At 55.9% G+C, this 22,827-nt stretch overlaps 1 protein-coding gene across 2 annotated transcripts; it reads left to right on the forward strand.

Moving 5' to 3' along the window:
* Window positions 1–538: 538 nt before the first annotated feature.
* On the forward strand, window positions 539–21,754 carry MCM4 (minichromosome maintenance complex component 4). Of its 2 annotated transcripts, none has more exons than XM_078617481.1 (19): window positions 539–647; window positions 1,415–1,529; window positions 2,559–2,780; window positions 4,559–4,704; window positions 4,989–5,084; window positions 5,869–5,967; window positions 6,905–7,000; window positions 7,381–7,519; window positions 7,857–8,077; window positions 8,869–8,989; window positions 10,044–10,186; window positions 10,347–10,463; window positions 11,316–11,418; window positions 12,475–12,737; window positions 13,239–13,366; window positions 14,496–14,703; window positions 15,590–15,818; window positions 16,428–16,561; window positions 20,071–21,754. In XM_078617481.1, the coding sequence occupies exons 2-19, from the start codon at window positions 1,445–1,447 to the stop codon at window positions 20,161–20,163; spliced, it is 2,643 nt and encodes an 880-aa protein (XP_078473607.1). In that variant the 5' UTR covers window positions 539–647; window positions 1,415–1,444; the 3' UTR covers window positions 20,164–21,754. The 2 variants fall into 2 exon arrangements, with proteins under 2 accessions (XP_078473607.1, XP_078473605.1); XM_078617479.1 differs by lacking the exon at window positions 539–647 and adding an exon at window positions 720–776.
* Window positions 21,755–22,827: the final 1,073 nt, after the last annotated feature.

A 22,827-nucleotide genomic window follows, 5' to 3' on the forward strand; every position in this document is an offset into this window, starting at 1 on the left:
GGTCACCGGGTTCATAGCGTAGTGCAGAGCTAACCACTGCGCCACCGCTCCCCCCACACACGGCAAACATGATGGCTCACGGACACACACACACACACGTGTGTCGTGACGCATCATGTCCTGGGTTTTTACCGATCCGACCGCTGTTTTGAAAAACCAATGAAGTCTCCACACGCTGCACGCGCCTGATGATTGCTGAGCGCGTCTTTCGATTTGACACTCACGTCAATCGATTTCGAACAAATTATTGCTGATCATGCTGCTGGCAGTGGTGAACACGTACAGCCGGCAACAGCACTGCGGCTGTCGGGTGGCGACGTTTCGCGTCATGGCCCTGCTTCATGGCTCCATCGGATGCCAGCGGAGGGCGGGGCTACCCGCGAAGTGGGCGGAGTCGGTGATTATAATCGAATTTACGGAGTCGGCGACAATCGATTCCTCTGAGTGTTCAGCAGTTGGTTGGTATCGATTCACCCGAGTAAAGTTGTCGATTCCCCCCGCCGCACCGCCTCCTGACAAAACCCTGCCTTGCGATTGGTCAACTGCTTTTTTACCCGCGAAAACTCGTCACGTGGTTACCACTTTTGGCGGGAAAGGCACTCGGAGGCGGCGTGTACAGCAGCGGCATCTCCACCTCCACTCACTCGGTGAGATTTACAAGTGGGGGGCACAGGATTACAGGACCCCACCCTCCTCAACGTATCTGCACCGTTGTGGGGGGGGGGGGGGTGCTCCATCGTGTATCGCGAGGGCACACGGCTCGGCTGGCTGACGAGGTCCGCGCGGGTCCCCGAGAGGGCAGAGAGACGCGAGGCGGGCGGGGGGGGGTCGCGTCAAAGCGCTGGGCCCGCCGCTCCCGTTTCGGCTTTGTGAGGAGGGCGGTTGTCCGAAACGTCGTCCGTCATGTGTTTCCGTTCGGGCCGCTGTGTGTGTGTTTGGAGAATGTGTTGAGTCGCGTTGTGTGTGTGCTCGTGCGCCACTGCCAAAGCGTCACCGTACGACAAGTGTGTTTAGTTTTGGCGCGAAAGTCTTTAACAACCTCGAACAGCTGTCACTGTCTTATTTACTACAACAACAACAACAATCGCCATCACCACCGTGGGCTGTGGGGGAGGCTGTGGGGGAGGCTGTGGTTGTGGTGGCGCGCGCCCGCCTGTTGCTGTGCGCGCCCCGCTGCTCACTCGGCAGTCGCTGTCAAGCGAGACCTCATCCTAGCACCAACACAAGCCTAGCTCACACTAACACACTAACCTAGCTCACACTAACACACCAGCCTAGCTTAGACACTAACACACTAACACTGGCCCCAACACTCACCTAGCTCCGATGTAAACTTGAGCTGTACTCTAACCCGTGCCGCTCCGGTCCCTCTCTGCCCCCTCCTCTCGCCCCCTCCCCCTTTGCCCCTCTCCAGCCCCCCACGACCAGCAGCATCGTCAGGACGATGTCTTCTCCACCCTCCACCCCGCAGGGCAGGCGCGGCAAGCGCGGTCGCGAGGCTGCCGGCGACAGCAGCGTGCCCAGCACACGTACGTGGCTGCTGCCCCACCGCCCCCCTCTGCCACCCCCCGATCCGTCGCTGCCGCTGCCCTCCTCGTGCTGCCACTCGCTTGCATGCTCGCAATGACATCTCCCACCCCCATCGTTGACATCTGCTGCCCTTATAGTGATATCTCTCTTACTGCCCTCGCCACGGTGGCTAGGAGATGTTAACTACCTGGCCCGGTATGCAGGTCGTGGGTTCGATCCCGACCTTGACGCCTGCTGCTGTATATTTGGAGTCTGCGGGGTCTCTCTCTTCCCGTGGCGACGTGGATCCTCCAGGTCCTCCGGGTTTCCCCTCCACTTGATAAGCCACTTCGTTGAGCTATCATTTGTGAAGAAGAGCTACGTCGCTCAGTGGGGCCTTACCTGGCAAAATAAAACGTTTAGTTTAGACATCTCCCTTGTGCCATGGCCTCGTGTGGCTGAGAGACAGAGACTCGGCACCAGGAGGGTATTTCCCACCGAGTAAAGCCGTAGAGCTAAAAAGCTCTTTGTCATGGGCAACTCGGCCTGCAGACGACATCAAAGCGTCCCACAGTTCTAGAGTAAATAAAAAACCAACAAATTTAATAATAATTGCACCTTTTTAACAACATATTTAACTAAGTGATTTTTAATTACACAGTCAGTTTAAGTGAGGACAGAGGTGGCAGAATGGAGATGCCAAAAGACGAAACTTGGGTGCTTCCAAAACTTGGGGGGGGAGCAGCCACATCAATCGCTTCTGATCCAACAGACAACCAGACCACGATAGAGGTTTTTTTTAATTTGGTTTAGATCGCGTAAATATAAATGCGTCGTTAAACCCGCCACCACCACCCGAAACAGCCAGTTAGTAAGGTTTGTCACGTAAACAAAACATGCCAATTGGTTACTGTTTCAGCACACACTGAAGAGTAAACCCACAACATTTACAATCTTGTTTACGTGGCGGTGTGAGCGGTGTGTACGGTGCGTGTGTATGGTGCTTGTGGTGGTGTGTCTGGTATTTACGGTGGTGCGTGTGCGTGCAGCGGGCTCCGTGGGGGGGTCCCCGCCCCCCCTCCAGCGTGCCCGGCTCTTGGCCGCCGACGCCGTGGCGTCCCCGGGCTCCGCCGACCTCGTGCCGCTGCCCGCGTCCCCGCTGGTGGTCGGCGCCAGTGTGGGCAGCGTGGACAGCGCCGGCGCCCCGAGCCCCGCACGCACCTCGCTCTTCTCCAGCCCCGCGCCGCCCTCGCGCCAGCCCAGCACCATAGGTACCACCACCACCCCCCAGTCCTCCTCCACCCTCACGCACCCCCACCCTCGCCTCCCCACGCTCACGCACACCGCGGTGCCAGGACGGTGGTGCCGTGGCCTCGCAGCGGCAAGTTCCTGGGTTCGTTTCCCGACTCGGTTGCTGCCTTTTCTCTGTGTGGAGTTTGCCTCCGCATGAACGGAGAACAGTGTGAGTGAGAGTGTGAGAAAGTAAGAAAGTGAGAGGGTAAGAGGGTGAGTATGTGAGAGTGTGAGTGAAAGAGTGTGAGCGTGTGAGAGAGAGTGAGAGAGAGTGAGAGAATGAGCGTGTGAGAGTGTGAGAGTGTGAAAGTGTGAGAGAGTGAGAGGGTGAGAGGGTGAGTATGTGTGAGTGTGAGTGAGAGTGAAAGAGTGTGAGCGTGTGAGAGAGAGTGAGAGAATGAGCGTGTGAGAGTGTGAGAGAGTGAGAGGGTGAGAGGGTGAGAGAGTAAGTATGTGTGAGTGAGAGTGAAAGAGTGTGAGCGTGTGAGAGAGAGTGAGAGAGTGAGGGATTGAGTGAGTGAGAGTGTGAGTGAGTGGAGTCTGTATGTTCTCTCCCTTGTCTGCGTGAGGTTTCCTCCTCCCATAGCTAAACCCACACACACGGCGGAACTGGTATCAGCCAAACAAACAAACAGCCACATCCCAATGCCATAGGCGGTGTTTGACGTCTATATTTGGGGGGGGGGGGGCAGGGGTTATCTTTGTCCCCCACATTCGAAATTGTAGGTGCATATTATTTATTTAGTTTACATCTTTATTGTAAACTACTGTCCAGTTTGGGGAGGCCTTGCCCCCCCCCCCCACCCCCGTGCCCCCCTTCTCCCAAACTTCGTCCATGCCCAATGCTGTTGAGAAATTCCCCCGCAAATAACTCAATTTGGAATCGCAGCAGAGGCGGCAGTATTATCACCCCCCTTACTGCGGCACCTTGGCAGAACCCTCCTGAAGAAGAGTTGAGACTCGGCGATGCTTTCCTGGGTAAACGAGCAGAATAATAATGATGATTATGATAATACCAAATGCCAGGCTCGAATGGATACCTTTCGATCAGTGATATTCACTGATTTTCAGGTGGGCGGGGGGGTACTTTCGCTGATAAGACATCATCTAGTGTGTGAGGGCCGCCACACGTTTGAAACCATTGGGGGCTTGACAGCAGCACAATGATGATGGGGGTGCATCAGGGGCTGTACTAAAGCCCACCAGGTAGCCGCCAGTGGCCCACGGGCCTTGCAGTGAAGAACACAACTCTTGATCATACCAGATGATGCCAGATGCACACCGGTACCATTGGACACTTGGCAGATGCCACTAGATTGCCATGGGCGTCTGTGAGTGCGTGGGAGACAAAGGCGGCCGGGCATGGTGCTGGCCATCACCCACCCCCTCGTGTGCCATGTCCGCCTTCATAGGTGCTGCTACTCGCTAACAGCACTTGCTCTAACAGTCTGTTAAGGTTACATGGGGGATCTTTGTCTTTGGAGCGGTAGCTACGAGCCTGGCGAACCGAGTTCGGTTGCCGCTCGCAGTCACCAACACCGGTGATGGTTATGTGAACCGGGTCCTGGGCCTTCCCTAGGTGGACGCAACCTTAAAAATTAGCTCCCGGTACGGCGTGTAAATGAACCAAACAGGCCGTGCCGGCGGGGTGGTGCCGGCCACCTCGTGCACGCGCATGCCTTCCCGGCCTTCGTAGGGTGCTACACTTTGCCCTATCAGCTGGCGTGGCCTACCTGGGGCGTCTTTGTCTGTGCAGGAGCGAGCGAGCCGTCTTCCCCGCTGTGCTACGGCACGCCGAGCTCGGGCCGCAGCGGCGCCCGCGGCACCCCCCGGCGCCAGCGCCCCGACCTCGGCTCCGCGCACAAACCCCGGCAGGTGGACCTGGCGGCCGTGGAGCAGTCGGTGAGAGACTCGCCCGCTCACCCGCCCGCTCACCCACGCACGCTACCACCCACCCGTCCACACACCCACCTGTCGACACACCCACCCACCTACCCGTTCACACCCCAACCCACCCACATACCCGCCCACCCACTCACCCACACACCCACCTTCGGTTGGCATGGTTGGTATTGTCGCTGTGGTTGGTACGGTTGGTGTAGTAAGTGCGGTTGGTGCAGTGGCTCTTGGTTGCGGTTGTAATTGCTGTTGCACTCACGGCGGCTGTGGTGGTGGTTGGAGCGCAGGCGGATGACTCGGTGGCGAGCGAGCAGTCGCTGGGACAGAAGCTCGTCATCTGGGGCACGGACGTCAACGTCAACACCTGCAAGGACAAGTTCAAGGTTCGATTCCTGCCTGAGGCTCTAGAGCTGCTTCGTGGAGTTGCCAGCCCCATACGATGTGAACTGTCTTGGTGGGTGAATGAGTGGATAGTTGAGTGGGTAGGTTGCTGGGTGGGTGAGTGGGAGGGTGGGTGGGTGAATGAGTGGATAGTTGAGTGGGTAGGTTGCTGGGTGGGTGAGTGGGAGGGTGGGTGGGTGAATGAGTGGATAGTTGAGTGGGTAGGTTGCTGGGTGGGTGAGTGGGAGGGTGGGTGGGTGAATGAGAGGCAGGGTGGTCCAATATGCCACAGCCACATTCCGCACCTGTGAACGGGACCTTGTCTCCCAAATCCTCTGATCCCTCCACCGCCTCCCCACCCAGTTCCCCTGCGCCACCCACAAGATCCCTCTCACCGCCTGCTAGATCCTCCATCCACTCACCGCTGCCCCCTTACACGCATTCTCCTACCCATTTTTAATGGTGTACGCGTGCAGCGGTGGCGCAGCGGTTAGCGCGTTGCGCTACGAACCCCGGCGACCCGAGCTGACGGTCACCACCAACACCGGCGGCGATTATCCCAACTGGTCCTGGGCCTCTGTCTAGTTCGAGAACCCGTCTCAAATGAGCGCCCGGTGCAGTGTGTCAAAACGTCGACCCATTGGGGGAGACGGGCGGCCGGGCGCGTCGCTGTGCCGCCCACCAGTGCGTCGTGGGTACGTTGTCCACGTGCGGCACTTGACCCCGCATCCCGCGTGGCCTCCCTGGGGAACCTGTGTCCGTGCGCCTGTGTGTTTGTGCGCTCAGCGCTTCCTGCTGCGCTTCGTGACAAGCGAGGAGCGCGAGGACGAGGACTGCCCCGGGGTCGACCTCGCGGCGCCCCTCTACATGCAGCGCCTCGAGGAGGTGACCGCCCGCTCACTCGCCACTCGCCCACTCGCTTGCTCGCTCACCCACTTTCTCGCTCACTACTCACCCGCCCGTCACTCACCCGCTCACTTACTCACCAGTTCGCTCACTGACCTGCTTGCTCATCCGCTCGTTCGCCGCTCGCTCATCACTCACTCGCTAGCTCACTCTCCCACTCGCTCGCTCACCCACTCGCTCACTCACCCACTCTGACACTCGCCAACTTGCTCTCTCGTCACTTTCTATCTCGTTTGCCACTCACTCGCTCACCCACCCACTCACTCGCTCACCAATTGCCCGCTCGCTCACCCGCTAGCCACTCACCAGTTCACTCGCCACTCGCTCGCCTGCACCACGACGTTGCGTGCGAACCAGTCGCGTCCCTTGCCTCCCTCTCCCGACACAGCCTCGGCAAATGCAGCTCGCTGCTCATCGCTCACTTCCTCTCTATGACACATCATCATCATCATAACTATCACTACCATCACCACCATCATCGTCGTTAGCTACAGCATCATAATTATTATTATCATCATCATCATCACGAACTTCATAATCATTACCACCACCATCATTCACCATCGGGTAACCAAGTCATTATATTGATAACTAAAACTATCAACTATATGTTCATTTTACCAGGTAAGGCCCACTGAGCTGCATCGGTCTTGTTTCCAGAAATTGTACTGCAGCAGCCAAACCCTCTAAACGCGTGGTGATGTCGATTGTCAATGTGGAGGGCAAAAGCCGCAGGAGCTGGAGAAAAATCCACGCGACCACGGGAAGAGAGACATGCAAACTCCAAATATACAGCAGCAGGCATCAGGGTCGAGACGAACCCAAGGCCTCCTTGAAACCAGGCGAGGTAGTTAACATCTCCGAGCCACCATTGCACCCTACGTACATGAATGTGTACTTCACCTCCCCGCCCCAGGTGAGTGTGATCGGGGAGCCTTTCCTGAACGTGAACCTGGAGCACCTGCGGCTCTTCGACGCCGACCTCTACCGCCAGCTCGTCAACTACCCCCAGGTAGCGCCCGTACCATGCGCAGCACGCGGAGCGGTGAAGTATGGTTACGCGCCCGCCCCCTACCCCACGGAGCCGTTTGCTCGCAAACAGACGCTGACACTTGCATAGGGACCGATAGACTCTCTCGCTCGTGCGGAGGCCCACGGACTCGCGCGGAGGCCCATGATTGTGTAATATTAATGCGCAGTCTTTCTGTGTGCAGTGAGTAGGGACGCGGTGTCATTCATTCCGCTTTGTAACACGCACACCGCGCTTGTGGTCGTATCTCAGTGTAAGGGATCAGTGAGATTGTGGCGAGCGAGATTGTGGCGGGCGAGATCGCGGCGAGCGAGATTGAGATTGTGAGGTTGAGGAGCGACTGGTTGTGCTTGCCATGGCAGGAAGTGATCCCAACGCTGGACATGGCGGCCAACGAGCTGTTTGTGGAGCGCCACGCGGACTCCGTGCTGGAGCACCAGCTGCAGGTGCGGCCCTACAACGCCGTGAAGACACGCAACATGCGCAACCTCAACCCCGAGGGTACGACACGCTACATGCTACACATGCTACACACCACACGCATGCTACATGCCACACACACGCTACACACCGCATGCATGGTACAGGCCACACCCGCTACACACCCTACACACTGCACACACAGTACACGCCACATTCGCTACATGCTCACACACGCACGGTGCACACGCACGCTACACACACTACTCGCCGCACACACGCTGCATGCCACACACGCTATTCGCCGCATACGCTACGTACTGCACACGCGCTACACGCTACAAGTTACACACACGGGCTCCACACCACACGCGCTACGCGCTAACACCCGTGTGCGTGCGTGCCCGTGCGTGCGTAGACATCGACCAGCTGATCACCATCTCGGGGATGGTGATCCGCTCGTCGCAGCTCATCCCCGAGATGCAGGAGGCGGTGTTCCGCTGCCACGTGTGCGGCGCCGGCGCCCGCGTCGAGATCGACCGCGGGCGCATCGCCGAGCCGGCGCTCTGCCGCAACTGCAACACCACGCACAGCATGGCGCTCATACACAACCGCTCGCTCTTCTCCGACAAGCAGATGGTGAGGGCCCGCGGGGAGGGAGGGGGGGGTGAGGGCTCGCGGTGAGTGTGCGAATGCGCGAGGGTAGAGGTGTGTGTCTACGTGCGTGTGTGTGTGCGGAGGGGAGCGGTAGTGGCCGCGGTTAGCGCACTGCGCTACGAAGCCGGCGACCCGAGTTCGATTCTCGTTCGCGGCCGACACCAGTGACGATTATCTAAACCGATCATGGATCTCCCCTAGGTTGACTCGGCCTCAAATGAGTACCTGGTGCGGTGTGTAAACATCACCACTAGAGAGACAAAGGCGGCCGGACGTGGTGTTGATCGCCCACCCCCTCGTGTGCCGTGCCCTCGTTCATTGGTGCTACTCGCTAGCAGCACTTGCCCCAACAGTCGCTAAGGCTCCACAGGGATCTTTGTGTGTGTGCTGCCCTCTGGCGGTGAATCGGCACAATCGATTTCCAGTCGGGTCGTTGTCTTTTTAACATAGGCCAAAGGTCACAGGCTATATACATAGGTCAACATCACTAGCATCATCATCACGACCATCATCATCGCTACCATCATTATCGCTATCATTATCACTACCATCGTCACTACCATTGCGAACTCTGTTCATTACGTGCACCTCATCCCCGCTGAGCGACTAACGGCGGCGGTGGTGCTGGTGGTGCTGGGCAACTCGCGCTGCTGGACGTGGTGGTGGTGGTGGTGGTGGACGTGGTGGTGGTGGTGAACTTGGTGGTGAACGTGGTGGTGGACGTGGTGGTGGACGTGGCGAGTGACAAGTGGTGGCGCTGCGTGTGTGCTCAGATCAAGCTGCAGGAGTCCCCGGACGACATGCCGCCCGGGCAGACGCCGCACACCGTGGTGCTGTATTCACACAACGACCTGGTGGACCGGGTGCAGCCCGGGGACCGCGTCAATGTCACTGGTGAGCACGCGCACACACACGCACGTGCACATGCACACACGCGCACACGCACGGGGGTGGGCGAGCGAGCGGTTGAGTGGGCAGGTAGGTGAGCACGCATGGGAGTGGGCCGGTGAGCGGGTGAGCATGCACGGGTGGGTGGGCGGGTGGGTGAGCATTTGGGAAAGCAGTTGGATAAGCAGTCGAGCGGGCGGGAAAGTGGGTGAGCACGGCACGTGGGCGAGCGGTTTCCTGACTGGATGAGAGAGTTGGTTAATGCATTTGTAGATGGATAGAAGATCGGGTGGGTGGGTGGATGGATTGACGAGCGAGTAGATGAGAGAGTGGGCGAGTTGATAAACGAGTACCCCGGTGCGGCGTGTGAATGTTGGCATTTGGGGATACAAAGGCGGCCGTGTGCGGTTGGTGCCGACGGCCCGCTCATGGCGGCCTAAATGGAGAGGAGCCTGTTAGACGGCGCTCGCCCCAGTGGGCTGCGTGGGCTGCGTGGGCTGCGTGGGTGACGGGGGCTGCGTGGGTGACCTGGGTGACGAGGGCTGCGTGGGCTGCGTGGGTGACGGGGGCTGTGTGGGTGACGTGGGCTGCGTGGGCTGCGTGGGCTGCGTGGGTGACGTGGGTGACGTGGGCTGCGTGGGTGATGTGGGCTACGTGGGTGACGTGGGTGACGTGGGTGACGTGGGTGACGTGGGTGACGTGGGTGACGTGGGCGACGTGGGTGACGTGGGTGACGTGGGTGACGTGGGCTGCGTGGGTGACGTGGGTGACGTGGGTGACGTGGGCTGCGTGGGTAACGTGGGCTGCGTGTGTGACGTGGGCTACGTGGGTGACGTGGGTGACGAGGGCTGCTTGGGTGACGTGGGCTGCGTGGGTGACGTGGGTGACGAGGGCTGCGTGGGTGACGTGGGCTGCGTGGGTGACGTGGGCTACATGGGTGACGTGGGTGACGTGGGTGACGCGGGCTGCGTGGGTGACGCGGGCTGCGTGGGTGACGAGGGCTGCGTGGGCTGTGCTGCGCGAGTAACTTGTGGCTGCGTCGCGGTATGCGGGCGAGCAGGCATCTACCGCGCGGTGCCACTGCGTGTTCACCCGCGTGCGGGCAACGTGAAGTCCGTGTACAAGACCCACATCGACGTGGTGAATTTCATCAAGACGGATGCCAAGCGCCTCCGCGGCATCGACGACGAGGAGCAGCACAAGGTGCCGGGCGACCCCCCCCCCCCCCACCTCGTTTGCTTGGTTACAACTCGATCCACCTTGTCGCGGTTCAGGGAGATCAAGGCAGGAGTTGGGGAACCCCACGATCGCGGAGACCCCTGAGTTAGTTTTTGTACGACGCTCATCGCCCCCCCCCCCCCAGGTGTTCTCTGCGGAGCGCGTGGAGGTCCTGAAGGAGCTGGCCTCCAAGCCGGACATCTACGACCGTCTCTCCTCCGCTCTGGCGCCTAGCATCTACGAGAACGACGACATCAAGAAGGTGAGAGGCTCACGGGGTTACGGGGTCACAAGGTCATGGGGTCACAACTAAGTGGGGTTGGAGAGCAAGGGAATTGTGGCTCTTGGGGTCCGATGACAGACGGTTGCGGGTGCACGATCGGACTCCTTTAGTAAAATCGCGTTCATGCGATCTCGGTTGGAGCCATCCATTGTGCCTCCTGATGACAAACTCGCTGAGGCCATCGGCACAGACGCTGCGCCAGCCAAACCGCTGCCCGGGAGCTCAGAACACTTACGGTGACTCGGCTGCTGCTACCAACGATTGCCCAAGCTCTGCGGTCCTCTACGCGTTAAGTTGTTTTCGGCCATCTAATGTTAAATGTTCACACACGTGGGGGGATACCGGAATGCGCGTGGAAAATACACGCGCTGTGAGGAGGTTTGTTGGGGTGGGCAACACACTTATCTCATGCAGATGGAACAGATGGGGATTAGTCCATATTTTGCTGTACTGCCCACCCACGGGTAGAAGTGAGTTTATAATTACGATGCCTTCATCCAATCAGGGAGTGGATTATACGTGAACAGGTGACATGATTGATGACGTCGAAGATGTTGTTGATGACGACATCTATGACATTGATGTCGATGATGACGATGACAATGTTGATGATGTTGATGACGCGTGATGTTGACGATGTCGATGATGTCGTTAATGATGATGACGATGTTGATAATGGTGACTTCGATGATGATGTGGATGACGATGTGGATGACGATGTGGATCACGACGTGGATGATGACGATGTGGATCACGATGTGGGATGGTGACGATGTGGGATGGTGACGATGTGGATGGTGATGATGTGGGATGGTGATGATGTGGCCGTAGGGGATCCTGCTGCAGCTGTTTGGCGGCACCCGTAAAGACTTCAGTGGAACCGGCCGCGGGAATTTCCGCGCGGAGATCAACATCCTCCTGTGCGGAGACCCGGGTGAGCGGGCGACACGCTTGTACACAACACACAAAGGGCCTCCGTGTAGCCCACGCGGCCCATACAACAACAACAACAGCCGCCGTTCGCCACCAAGTGGCGGTGACGGCGCCTGTGCCAGGCCAGGTGCACTGAGGCCACGTGAAGTGTCAAAGGCTCCACCGCTGCCATGGGTTTATTGACTGAGTTGACTGGTAGATGCACCACATTTGGCCCCCTACTGTGCCAACTTGCTGTGTTTTGGTCACCCCACAATGTGCACACGCTCACGAGACAAAGGTCCACCGTATAGCCTTAACAGACCTTTTGATGCAAGTGCTGTTAGCGAGTAGCACCTATGAAGGCCGGCACGCCTTTGTCTCCCCAGTGGTGATATTTACACATTGCACCAGGTACTCATTTGAGGCCGAGTCAACCTAGGGGAGGCCCATGACCGGTTCAGATAATCGTCACTGGTGTTGGTCGTGAACGGGAATCGACCATGTGTCGCCGGGTTCGTAGCGCTGTGTGCTAATCGCTATGTTACCAAAGACTTAGATCCCCTCCATATAGAACAGACTGTTGCAACACAAGTGGTCTTCATAAGGCTGAGAGAAAAGAGGGCAAGCCTCCAAATGCAACTGCTTATATAAGGGGTTCCAAAGTGAGTGGGCGGTGGACGAGAGTTGGGGGGAGGAGAACTTGTGCAGCGTACACAGCATGGGCGGGGCAGCCAGTCAGACAATGGGGGGGTAGGAAGGGGGTAGAGATAGGGGGAGAGAGAGGGGGGGTAGAGATCGAAACGTTGTGGGATTTTTGCTTTTATTTTTTATTTTAATTGTATTTTATTATTTTTATTTTCTATCTACGTCACTTTACCGAAAGAACCAAGAATATGAATTCCTGCAGTCACGAAAGTTTTAAGTCAACACTGTTGCCTGAACAGACTTTTGGGGTTAGGTGCTGTTAACGAGCACACTGACACACACACACACGGGTGTGTGTGAGAAATCCTCGTGGCAGCACCATCACGGTGTCTCTCCCCCCCCCCCCCACCGCCCCCTCTCCACACGCAAGGCACCAGCAAGTCTCAGCTGCTGCAGTACGTGCACGGGCTGGTGCCGCGGGGCCAGTACACGAGCGGCAAGGGCTCGAGCGCCGTGGGGCTCACGGCGTACGTCACGCGCGACCCCGAGACGCGCCAGACGGTGCTCCAGACGGGCGCCCTCGTGCTCAGCGACAACGGCGTCTGCTGCATCGACGAGTTCGACAAGATGAACGACAGCACGCGCTCCGTGCTGCACGAGGTCATGGAGCAGCAGACACTCTCCATCGCCAAGGTGAGGGGGGGCTGCAGCACCACCAGACGCTCCTCCGTGTGAACGCGAGCGGTGCGCTGCGCCGTGTCGACAAGAGACACCGGTTGGATCGTGCGTAGGGCTTGCCACCGTTGTCGAGTTTCCTCTGACAGGAGATGTGGTGGCGTACCGTAGGAGTTGCGTGCCAGGGGAGCAGCGATTCGCGCGCTGCGCTTCGAACCCGAGGGCCCAGGGGTTGATTCCCGCTCGCGGCCACCAACATCAGTGACGATTATTTGAACCGGTCCTGGGCCTTTCCGAGACCGACTCAAATGAGTACCCGGCGCGGTGTGTAAACATCGGCACAGGGGAGACGAAGGCTGCCAGGGTGCGGTGCTGGCCCCCACCCCCATTGTGTGCCGTGCCGGCCTTCATCCGGCACTGCTACTCGCTATCACGGCGCTCGCCCCAACTGCCGCGCGGACCGAACGGAGCGGTGAGGGGGGGTTGACCCTTTTACTTTGTCTCCGCGCGCGGCCGCAGGCGGGCATCATCTGCCAGCTGAACGCCCGCACCTCCATCCTGGCGGCCGCCAACCCCGTGGAGTCACAGTGGAACCACAAGAAGACGACGATCGAGAACATCCAGCTGCCTCACACGCTGCTCTCGCGGTGAGGACCGGAGCGGGGCAGGGGGGGTGGGGGTGGCACGGGTGGTCCTCTCCCCCGGATACCCCCTGACGCACGGAGAGTCGACGTTCCGTCGCACGTCGACATTTGAGCCGATGCGCTCGGTCCTCAGAGCTGTGGAGGGGGTTGCCGGTGTTAAGTCGTGGGGTTCCATCCCGAACCTGACGCCTGTTGTCAATGTGTCGTTTGCGTGTCATTCTCCCCGTGGTCGCGTGGATTTTTCTCTGGGTCCCCTCCCGAGTTTTTCCCTTTCACACTTAGAATCGACGCCACGTGTTTATAGTTTTTGGCCGCTGCTATAAATTTCCACGTTGTAAGCCACTTTGTTGAACTATCATTTCTCCAGGTCGCGTCTGAAGAGCTATACAGCTCAGTGGGCCGAACTGGATAAAATAAAAAAAAATTGTTTAGTGCAAGTGGTGAGGAGGTGGCAGAGCGGTGAGTGCGTGCCACAATGTGAACCCGGCGACCCGAGTTCAACTCCTGATAGCTCTGTGAATCTAAACATTTTAAATTTGACCAGGTAAGGCTCACTGAGCTATACAGTTCTTTTTTTTTCAGAAGTGACCTGGCCGCAAATGATAGTTTTATCGAGGTGGCTTACAGTGTGTGAATTTATAGCAGACGCAAATACTCTAAACGTGCTTTGAGTCTAAATGTGGAGGGAAAAACTGGAGGACCCGGAGAAAAATCTACGCGACCACGGGAAATAATTTAGAGCAGGCGTCACGGTCGGGATCAAACCCACGACCTCCTGCATGTCAGGTGAGGTAGTTAACATCTAGCCACCGTGGCACACAAAACTGTTGGTTTCATTGGGCTGACGAAGAGCAACTTCTGGAGACTCGGTTCTCACTGATTTGGCTGCTCAGTTGCTTTGTCTGAGAGTTGGTGGATTGCAGATACTCGCTCACTCACTCAGCCACCCACCCACTCACCTACCAACCCCCATGCTCATCTACTCACCCACAATTGTAAATGTGTAGAAAGAGTTGAGTAACCTTTTTCTCCCTCCCTCTCTCCTGTTGGCCTCCGTTCCCCTGCCGGTCTCCGTCTCTCCCTCTCTCTCCCCTGTGTGTCTATCCCCCCCCCCCCCGTGTGCATGCTGCAGGTTTGACCTCATCTTCCTCATCCTGGACCCGCAGGACGAGGCGTTTGACCGCCGCCTGGCGCACCACCTCGTCTCGCTCTACTTCCAGTCTCAGGAGGAGGTGGACGAGGAGTTCCTGGACATGGCGGTGCTGCGTGACTACATCGCCTACTCGCGCCTCTACGTGCACCCCACACTCAGCGAGGAAGCCGGCCAGACGCTCATCCAGGTGAGGCACAGACCCCACCCCCCCCTCCGACCCCCTCCCCCCGCTGGACAAAAGACGGTCTCCATATCATGCGGCGCTTTTGGACGTGCTTGTGCGGCCGTCTGGAACGCTCTTTCCTTCCGATATTAGGAAGCTACTGGGAGCTATGCACTTTTAAATCATCGTCACTCTAGATTGACAAACTCGTTTAATTAGAACTGCTTTTTGTGTTTAGTTTGTTGTCCTTCCCCTAGGGGGCGCCTCCGATTAGCGCAGTTGGCTACGTACGGTGCGAAAGATGATGCCGACTACGATGATGATGACGATAGCGACGATGATAACGATGACGACGATAACGGCACTGACGGTGACGACAGTGACAACAAAGATGGACGTGTTCCGGACGGACTGGGGCTGCCACGGAGAAACGACGCTCGGCAGTGGCCTTGGTCATTGTCCAGGGTCTAGAGAGGAGGAGGGGGAAGTCGTCACTGCCGGTACTGCCACTGCAGACAGATCCACTACGAGCCACAGTGCAGGGTGACAGCAGCGAGAAGAGAGATGTGCGTACGCGCGTTTTAACTTCTTTCGCACCGTATGTAGCCAACCGCGCTAATCGGAGGTGCGGGACGGGGTATACGGGGGGGGTGGCTGAGAGTCCGAGGTGCGGTGGTTCGTGGTGGTGGTTGGGGGTGATGCTGGTGGTGGTGGGTGGTTGGTGGTGGTGATGGTGGTGCAGGCTGCAGCAGGCGACCTTGTAGCTGAACCTGCTGCCCAAAGGACTAACGGTGGAGGGAGAGAGACGGGGAGAGCGCACCGGCACGGCTCGCATGTGCCAGTGAAAGCAAGGCGTTGATGACCATGTCCCTCCCCTCTTGTCTCAACCCCCCTCCCCCACCCCCCATAGGCCTACGTGGACATGCGCAAGGTGGGCAGCGGCCACGGCTCCGTGTCGGCCTACCCACGTCAGCTGGAGAGCCTGATTCGCCTGGCCGAGGCCCACGCCAAGGTGCGGTTGTCCCCGCGCGTCGAGATGATCGACGTGGAGGAGGCCAAGAGGCTGCACCGGGAGGCCCTGAAGCAGGCCGCGACGGACCCACGAACCGGCATCGTAGACATCTCCATCTTCACCACGGGTACGGGGGGACGGCGATGCCATCGTCATCATCGCCACCGTCATCTTACATCCTTGCCACGGTTACGGAGACTTCTCCATCATCATCATCACCGCCACCATCATCACCACAATCTCCATCTTCGCCACGGAGGACGTCGCCGCCATCGTCAACATCATCATCACCATCATTACCATCATCACCATCATCACCACCAACATCACCACCATCACCATCCTCACCATGGGTACGGAAACATCGCCATCACCACCATCACTACCATCACCACAATCTCCATCTTCGCCACGGAGGACGTCGCCGCCATCGTCAACATCATCATCACCATCATTACCATCATCACCACCAACATCACCACCATCACCATCCTCACCATGGGTACGGAAACATCGCCATCACCACCATCACTACCATCACCACAATCACCTATCATCCCGATGGGTATGTGAACATCATCACCATCACCACCTCCATCATCACAATTGCAACCATCCTCACTACCATCACCACGGGTATGTGGCCATCGGCATTGTCACAATCGCCACGTGTGTGTGGTTATTGTTGTGCTTGTGTGTTTATTGTGTGTGTGTGTGCGGTGCTGTGTTGGTGTAGGGATGAGCGCCACCGCCCGCAAGCGCCGCGAGGAGCTGGTCCAGGCCCTCAAGAAGCTGATCCAGGCCAAGGGCCGGGGCCCGGCTCTCAAGTACCAGGGCCTACTCGATGAACTCCGCACGCAGTCCGACATGGTGCGGGCAGCTCGCTCAACACTCGCTCACTCCGCTACTCAAACACACGCTCGCTTCGCTACTCAAACACTCGCTCACTCCGCTACTCAAACACTCGCTCACTCTGATACTCAAACACTCGCTCACTGTCATACTCAAACACTCGCTCACTCCGCTACTCAAACACTCGCTCACTCTGTTACTCAAACACTCGCTCACTCCGCTACTCAAACACTCGCTCACTCCGCTACACAAACACTCGCTCACTCTGTTACTCAAACACTCGCTCACTCCGCTACACAAACACTCGCTCACTCCGCTACTCAAACATTCGCTCACTTCGCTACACAAACACTCGCTCACTCCGCTACTCAAACACTCGCTCACTCCGCTACACAAACACTCGCTCACTCTGTTACACAAACACTCGCTCACTCCGCTACTCAAACATTCGCTCACTTCGCTACACAAACACTCGCTCACTCTGTTACTCAAACACTCACTCACTCCGCTACTTAAACACTCGCTCACTCTGCTACTAAAACACTCGCTCGCTCTGCTACTAAAACACTCGCTCACTCTGCTACTCAAACACTCGCTCACTCCGCTACTCAAACACTCACTCACTCTGCTACACAAACACTCGCTCACTCTGCTACTCAAACACTCGCTCACTCCGCTACTCAAACACTCGCTCACTTCGCTACGCAAACACTCGCTCACTCTGCTACTCAAACACTCGCTCACTCCGCTACTCAAACACTCGCTCACTCTGCTGCTCAAACACTTGCTCACTCTGCTTCTCAAACACTCGCTCACTCTGCTACTCAAACACTCGCTCACTCTGCTTCTCAAACACTCGCTCACTCTGCTACACAAACACTCGCTCACTCTGCTACACAAACACTTGCTCACTCTGCTACTCAAACACTCGCTCACTCTGCTACACAAACACTCGCTCACTCTGCTACTCAAACACTCGCTCACTCTGCTTCTCAAACACTCGCTCACTCTGCTACATAAACACTCGCTCACTCTGCTACTCAAACACTCGCTCATTCCGCTACTCAAACACTCGCTCACTCCGCCACACAAACACTCGCTCACTCTGCTACTCAAACACTCGCTCACTCCGCTACTCAAACACTCGCTCACTCTGCTGCTCAAACACTCGCTCGCTCTGCTACTCAAACACTCGCTCACTCTGATTCTCAAACACTCGCTCACTCTGCTACTCAAACACTCGCTCACTCCGCTACTCAAACACTCGCTCACTCTGCTACTCAAACACTCATTCACTCCGCTACACAAACACTCGCTCACTCTGCTACTCAAACACTCGCTCACTCTGCTTCTCAAACACTCGCTCACTCTGCTACTCAAACACTCGCTCACTCTGCTTCTCAAACACTCGCTCACTCTGCTACACAAACACTCGCTCACTCTGCTACACAAACACTTGCTCACTCTGCTACTCAAACACTCGCTCACTCTGCTACTCAAACACTCGCTCACTCTGCTACTCAAACACTCGTTCATTCTGCTTCTCAAACACTCGCTCACTCTGCTTCTCAAACACTCGCTCACTCTGCTACTCAAACACTCGCTCACTCTGCTACTCAAACACTCGTTCATTCTGCTTCTCAAACACTCGCTCACTCTGCTGCTCAAACACTCGTTCATTCTGCTTCTCAAACACTCGCTCACTCTGCTACTCAAACACTCGCTCACTCTGCTACTCAAACACTCGCTCACTCTGCTACTCAAACACTCGCTCACTCTGCTACTCAAACACTCGCTCATTCCGCTACTCAAACACTCGCTCACTCGTCACACAAACACTCGCTCACTCTGCTACTCAAACACTCGCTCACTCTGCTACTCAAACACTCGCTCACTCCGCTACTCAAACACTCGCTCACTCTGCTACTCAAACACTCGCTCACTCTGCTACTCAAACACTCGCTCACTCTGCTACTCAAACACTCGCTCACTCTGCTACTCAAACACTCGCTCACTCTGCTACTCAAACACTCGCTCACTCTGCTTCTCAAACACTCGCTCACTCTGCTACATAAACACTCGCTCACTCTGCTACTCAAACACTCGCTCATTCCGCTACTCAAACACTCGCTCACTCTGCTACTCAAACACTCGCTCACTCCGCCACACAAACACTCGCTCACTGCTACTCAAACACTCGCTCACTCCGCTACTCAAACACTCGCTCACTCTGCTACTCAAACACTCGCTCACTCTGCTACTCAAACACTCGCTCACTCTGCTACTCAAACACTCGCTCACTCTGCTACTCAAACACTCGCTCACTCTGCTACTCAAACACTCGCTCACTCTGCTACTCAAACACTCGCTCACTCTGCTACTCAAACACTCGCTCACTCTGCTACTCAAACACTCGCTCACTCTGCTACTCAAACACTCGCTCACTCTGCTACTCAAACACTCGCTCACTCTGCTTCTCAAACACTCATTCACTCTGCTACTCAAACACTCGCTCACTCCGCTACTCAAACACTCGCTCACACTGATTCTCAAACACTCGCTCACTCCGCCACACAAACACTCGCTCACTCTGCTACTCAAACACTCGCTCACTCTGCTACTCAAACACTCGCTCACTCTGCTACTCAAACACTCGCTCACTCTGCTACTCAAACACTCGCTCACTCCGCTACTCAAACACTCGCTCACTCTGCTACTCAAACACTCGCTCACTCTGCTACACAAACACTCGCTCACTCTGATACTCAAACACTCGCTCACTTCGTTATTCAAACACTCGCCCACTCTGCTACTCAAACACTCACTCACTCTGCTTCTCAAACACTCGCTCACTCTGCTACACAAACACTCGCTCACTCTGATACTCAAACACTCGCTCACTTCGTTATTCAAACACTCGCCCACTCTGCTACTCAAACACTCACTCACTCTGCTTCTCAAACACTCGCTCACTCTGCTACTCAAACACTCGCTCACTCTACTCCTCAAACACTCGCTTGTTTTGCTACTCAAACACTCGCTCACTCTGCTACTCAAACACTCGCTTGCTCTACTACTCAAGCACTCATTCCGCCAGTTGGCCATTCAAATACTTGCTTGCTCAACCACTCGTGCACTCACCAGACCAATATGACACTCGCTCATTCGACCAGCTGCTCGCTTACTCGCTCGCTCGAAAATGCGTGCGTGTGTTTATGTATGGGGAGCGGTAGCACAACGGTTAGCATGCTGTGATACCAACCTGGCGACCCGAGTTCGATTCCCACTTACGACCAACATCCGGTTCAGGGCCTCCCCTAGGTCGAATCAGCCTCCAATGAGTACCTGGTGCGGTGTGTAATAATCGCTGCCATGGAAACAAAGGCGGCAGGGCGTGGTGCTGGCCACCCACCCCCTCATGTGCCGTGCCAGCCTTCACAGGCGCTCGCGAACAGCACTTGCCCCAACAGTCTGTCAAGGCTAGATGGGGGATCTTTATCTGTGTGTGTGTGCGTGTGCTTGTGCAGGCCGTGACGAAGGAGCTGTTTGATGAGACGCTTCGGGCTCTGGCTGACGAGGACTTCCTCACCGTCACCGGCAAGACCGTCCGTCTGCTCTAATTGCCTCCCTCCCTCTCTCCATCCATCCCTCAATGCCTCCTCCTATCCTTCCCTCCCTCTGGGCCTCCATCCATCCCTCTTTCCCACCATGACTCTCTCACTCTCCACATCCCTCCATCTCTCCCTGCATCTCTCCCTGCATCTCTCCCTGCATCTCTCCCTGCATCTCTTCCTGCATCTCTCCCTCCATCTACGCTCCATGCCTCCCTCCGTCCCGGTTTGCATGCGACGCCTCCGCCACTGTCTGGTAGGCAGTGTCCAGTTACCAGGGAACCAGCCCAGTTCCGTTCCATGGTCACCAGCACCGGACCCAGTCCTCCCGCACGCTGTGACACACGAGGCTCCATTACCTTTCACTTCCCTCCCTTGCCCCCTCAAGGCAGCAGCAGAGCGGCCGTGAATACAATAAATAGAAGCGTTTAACGCTGTCGTCCCTTGGCTTCCGCTGTCCCGAGGCGAACTCGGATTTTGTCATTTTCCACCCTCTGTGTTTTTCCGGTGAAAATGCGTTTCCCACAAGTTTGGACCGTGTGCGAGCGGAGCTGCTGAGCCCGCAACCCCCCTCTCATTTCTGTTTCCGCGTTGACCCCCCCCTTGTTAAAGTCAACAGCTTGTGGCGGTTCATACATGGTTTGTTGGATGGGATCGTGTGGGCATGATGTCTCGTGTTTCACTCGAACCCTCCACCACCCGACATCGCCAATCGAGTCAAGCAATAGTGGCGAGATGTTATCTCCCTCGCCTGTTGTGCAGGAGGTCGTGGGTTCGACCCTGACACCTGTATATTTGGAGTTTGCATGTCTCTCCCCGTGGTCGCGTGGATTTTCCTCCGGGTCCTCCGGTTTTACCTTCCACGTTTAGAATCAACATCACATGTTTAGAGTGTTTGGCTCCTAAAAATTTCCACGCGACAAGCCACTTGGTTGAGCCGTCATTTGTGGCCAGGTCGCTTCTGAAAAAGGGCTACACAGCTCAGTGGGCCTTATCTGGTCAAATAAAATGTTTAGTTGAGTAAGTTGTGGTTGTCGTTAGACATTGACATTATACCTACACAATCTAATCCAAAAGACATTTATTATGAATCGTGATGTTGGTAGACTGTTTTAAGTGTGAGTTCGTGGGAAGTGGTGAGGTGTTAGTCGTGAGGTAAATAATGAGGCGTTATTGGTAAACAATGAGGCAAGAGGTAAGAAGTGAGGTGTTAGTTGTCGTGAGGTGTGTTAGTGGTAAATGATGCAGTGTGAGGTAAATTTTCACGAGTTAGTAATTTTTGTAGTAAATGATGAGGTGTGTGAGGTAAATGTTGATGCGTTAGTATTTTTCGTGGTAAATGATGAGGGGCGTGAGGTAAATCGTGGTGTGTGTGAGGTAAAAGTTGATGCGTTTAGTATTGAATCGTGGCGTTAGGTGATCGTTGTGACGTCATGTGTCGTTACTCTGAGCCCTGCCTCGGTGTGGCCGACAGCCAGCAGCAGCAGCACTGCCAGTGTGTAACGCGCGCTCCACCAAGCCTCGAGTTTCCCTTCTTCATGGCTGTGGTTTATCGCACGTGTGTGTAAACGTAATAAAGATAACAAAGTTTGTCGCAGTGTTTGTTCGTGACAAGTTTGTTTTTGTTTGTGCTACAGTCTTGACAATTCGGCTCCCACACTCTCCCCCCACCCCACGCACGAGGGATGCCCGATAGCCGTGGGGGGGGGGGGGGTATTTGACCATACTTCACCACGCCGGTCATTGCGTGGCGAACGTGTATACTGCAGCACATGCAGACAATTTTGTAAATCCACTGCTGGATGTATGAGGGCCTCGTGCATAGGAAGATGGTCATCTATATATAGGTGATATTTGACCATACTTCACCACCCTGGAGGAATGCAGGGCGATCTGTTCCTGTGCTTGACCACGGCGTGGCCTATAGCACCTGTTGTGTGTATGGTGGTGGTCGTCCTTCCAAGCACTATCCAGGCTCAAATCTCTGCTGAGCTTCTGAGATCTGACGAGACTGAGGCACAGTATTATAAAAATGCTTATTGTACAAAATATTAATCAAATAGTTGACTCGAATGATGAAATTAATGGATTAATAAGGGAGATATGGTGATTGTATCTACGGTACAAGTGATCGATTACTGTAATATTAAATCAAGCACGCAATCGTGAAAAAGTCTTTAGTTTTGTGTAAATTGGAGCAATATCGACTGGCTCCATCTCACACAAGGACTCCTAAAGAGAACGTTGCACAGACACGAATGTTAATCACTAAACATTACAACGAATCATTAAAAGTGGGCTCGGGCACATTCCATTGTGATGACTCGGAGCACAATTAGAAAAGAAGCGAGTTACAGGAATATTAATTAGAGATATTGAGGTGACTATTCTCTGTAAAACGGACTCGAGTCCACTGCTCTGCGTTGTCTGTGTGTGTGTTGAACTTCTTTCGCACCGTACGCAACCAACCGTGCTAATCAGAGGTGCGGGGGAAGCACAACAAACTAGAGACAAGAAGCCCTTTTGAAGAAATCACTTTTCAATTGGTTTGCTCTCGTCACCTACTTCCCACTTTTACACAACGGTCAGAATCAAAATATTGAAACTGGAGGAATCCGATGAGCTTTGAAGGTCTGTTTCACAGCTCTCCAGCAGCTATTGAGCTCTTTTTCA

This window comes from Lampetra planeri, chromosome 54 (assembly GCF_965212315.1).
Source record: "Lampetra planeri chromosome 54, kcLamPlan1.2.h2, whole genome shotgun sequence".
Taxonomy (NCBI): Eukaryota; Metazoa; Chordata; class Hyperoartia; order Petromyzontiformes; family Petromyzontidae; genus Lampetra; species Lampetra planeri.